General features: G+C 45.2%; 1 protein-coding gene across 1 annotated transcript in view; it reads left to right on the plus strand.

Moving 5' to 3' along the window:
• Positions 1-2,583, plus strand: part of LOXL2 (lysyl oxidase like 2) — a 120,988-nt gene that overhangs the window by 21,956 nt on the left and 96,449 nt on the right. The window contains exon 3 of the mRNA XM_019504229.1: positions 1,908-2,083. Within this exon, the coding sequence (XP_019359774.1) occupies positions 1,908-2,083 (176 nt within the window). The remainder of the gene's footprint in view (positions 1-1,907; positions 2,084-2,583) is intronic.

The raw sequence follows: 2,583 nt of genomic DNA on the forward strand, positions 1-2,583 counted from the left end.
GCCACCAGGTTGGTCTGACAGGACCTGCCACTGATGAACCCATGTTGGTTGCCCCTAAGCATAATCTCCCCTGCTGGCCCTTCATGGACATGTGCCAAAATAATGCTCTCAAAAAGCTTGCCCAGGATTGAGGTAAGACTGACTGGCCTATAGTAACCCGGGTCCTCCTTCCTCCCTTTTTTGAAGATGGGAACCACTTTGTTAAAGCAATACATTTAAGTGCCTAGATAGAAATATGCAGAGGCTGTCTTGTTTTTGTAGTAGCAGCTTAAAGGGAGGAAGTCCTTTCCCAGTGACCACGAACCTAGAGCTTCCACTGCATCAAGGCCTTTCGCTCAGGTGTGGCACATGGAGCCAGGATGCAGTCCAAGGGAAACAGTGCTGATCTCGCATATAATGTAGTAGGGGTGATGCTTAGGAAGTCCTTATCTACCTGCTTTTCCAGGTGAATTAAAATGGTGTGTTATATCATGAGAGACAGGTAGGAGGAACAAATAACATCACTTGCAGTGGGGGGTGATTAACACTTGCAGCAACAAGTGCAGTCTAATATTGCAGCACTTCTGCAAAGCAGGCCCTTCACTATACCCTCTATGAGGACCACAGCTGGGATGGTGCATTACATGTAAAGCTGCAGGTCTTTTATCCTCATACTCAACTATTGCAGAGGAAACTTGTCCAAGATTTTGAGGTGCAACTGAATAATTTTTTGGGTGCCCAACTTAAGTCAATTTAAAGGAAGCTTATTTTTCCAGAGGGTGGGTGCTTACTATGGTCTGAAAATCAGGCCTTTCAAGGGGGTTTCAGGGCATCCAAATACCAACACGTTCCAAATAGCTAGTTGCTTATTAAATGTGGATTTTGACAAGATTTTTGTAAGTGAGATTCAATCAAAACTTAAAGCTCTTTCTGAAATGTGATTGAATGAGGATTTGACATGCCAGAAATGATATGAGGGGCCCTAAATGTAGAAAGAAGATTCACAGCCTGTGTGATTGGAGGCCAGGGTCTAATCAACTAAGCTGAGGCACCTATTGACATGAGGCACTCTGAAGTACTCCCATCACTGAGGGATGTTAGCTTTCACCCTAAGGAAGTTCATAATTAAGGTCACTTCAGCCTGCCTGTCTCTGTGTGCTGACGCAAATGGCAAGCAGGAGTGGTCTGGGGAGCTTACAAGAGAAAGGGGCTTTGTTTCACACTGTGAAACGTAACTGTTTACAGTGGAGCATGCTGTCTGGTATGTGCCTGTTGCTGCAAGTCTCAAAGTGCATCAATGTGATTTCATGTCCAGATATGAAATGACTCTTGCACAATTGCACATTTCCCCCAGTGCTTGAGGATTTGGAAAGGTTTATTGAGAGAGACTTTAAAAAACACGGTGTTTTAGCGAGTGGCTGCTGATCAGCACTTCTTGAAAGCTGAGCCCTTTCTGGTCTCTCAGGCTGGGCTCCCGAAATTGTAAGTTGGTAAACCTTTGACTTGTGTGTCTCAATACAGTCATTATTTGCTAGACAGCCAGCTCTTCAGTTGTTATGAATCAGTGTATGCCTGGTAAGCTATGGGCTGACACCATCTGAGGAGTTAAACCTAAATCTGAGCCTTTCTAAACTTCATGGTTGAGGTTTCTCAGTGAGATGCTTCAAGGGAAGAAGGTATGTTTCTGATCAGGAAATACTTGAGGTAGGTCCTGAAAAGATTGAATTGGTATTTCATAACTCTTCTTATAGCTTGAGTGTTTTAGATTTCCCTTTGACTGTGTTTACACTGAATTTCATTAAAGGGATGCTCTCAGATTTACCAGAATGAGTGTCTGGCTCATGTTAGACCACTTTGCCTAGATTGACCACCACTGTGGTTTCTTCATGAATCTCTCATTTTTTTCATTTTTTTTTCTCCCTCCTCAGGCAAAATCTGGCTGGACAATGTCCATTGTACTGGCAGAGAGACCACTTTGGCAGAATGCAACTCAAATGGTTGGGGAGTCACTGACTGCAAGCACACCGAAGATGTAGGAGTGATTTGCAGTGAAAAGCGAATCCCTGGCTTCAAGTTTGACAGTGCATTGCTCAACCAAATAGAGGTAAACACCCTTAAAACATTGAGGCACCAATCCAGTACCCCTGGAAGGCAATGGAAGTCTGCCAGTCTGCTTTGGGGATAAGAATTAGACAAAGGGTGGTAGAGACACTATACTGGCTTTTTCATTGGATATAAAGACTTGAGGCACAGATTCTTGCAGCATTTTAGACTCCTTGGTACAATGGGCCCCTGATCTCCTTTGGGACTTGCAGATATTTCTGTGATCTAAGTAGTATAAAATAACAACAACGTAGGGCAGAATTTGCAGTGCTTGCTGACTCTTCAGACTGAAAAGGTGGCCTGTAGCAGGGCACTAAGGTGCCTGCTACTGGAGGCAGTGTGACCAGCTCAGCTGCCAATCACCAGGGCAGCACAGGTGCGGGTTGCCGTGACAACCGGTCTGGTCAGCTGACTGGAAGGGGGCAGGGCCTGGCCTTTATAAACAGCATAGGCCGAGGCCAGAGCTCAGTCCCCCTCTGGCCGCCAAGGAAGATGGAGCTC

This window comes from Gavialis gangeticus, unplaced genomic scaffold (assembly GCF_001723915.1).
Source record: "Gavialis gangeticus isolate Ggan-Ray unplaced genomic scaffold, GavGan_comp1, whole genome shotgun sequence".
Lineage (NCBI taxonomy): Eukaryota > Metazoa > Chordata > Crocodylia > Gavialidae > Gavialis > Gavialis gangeticus.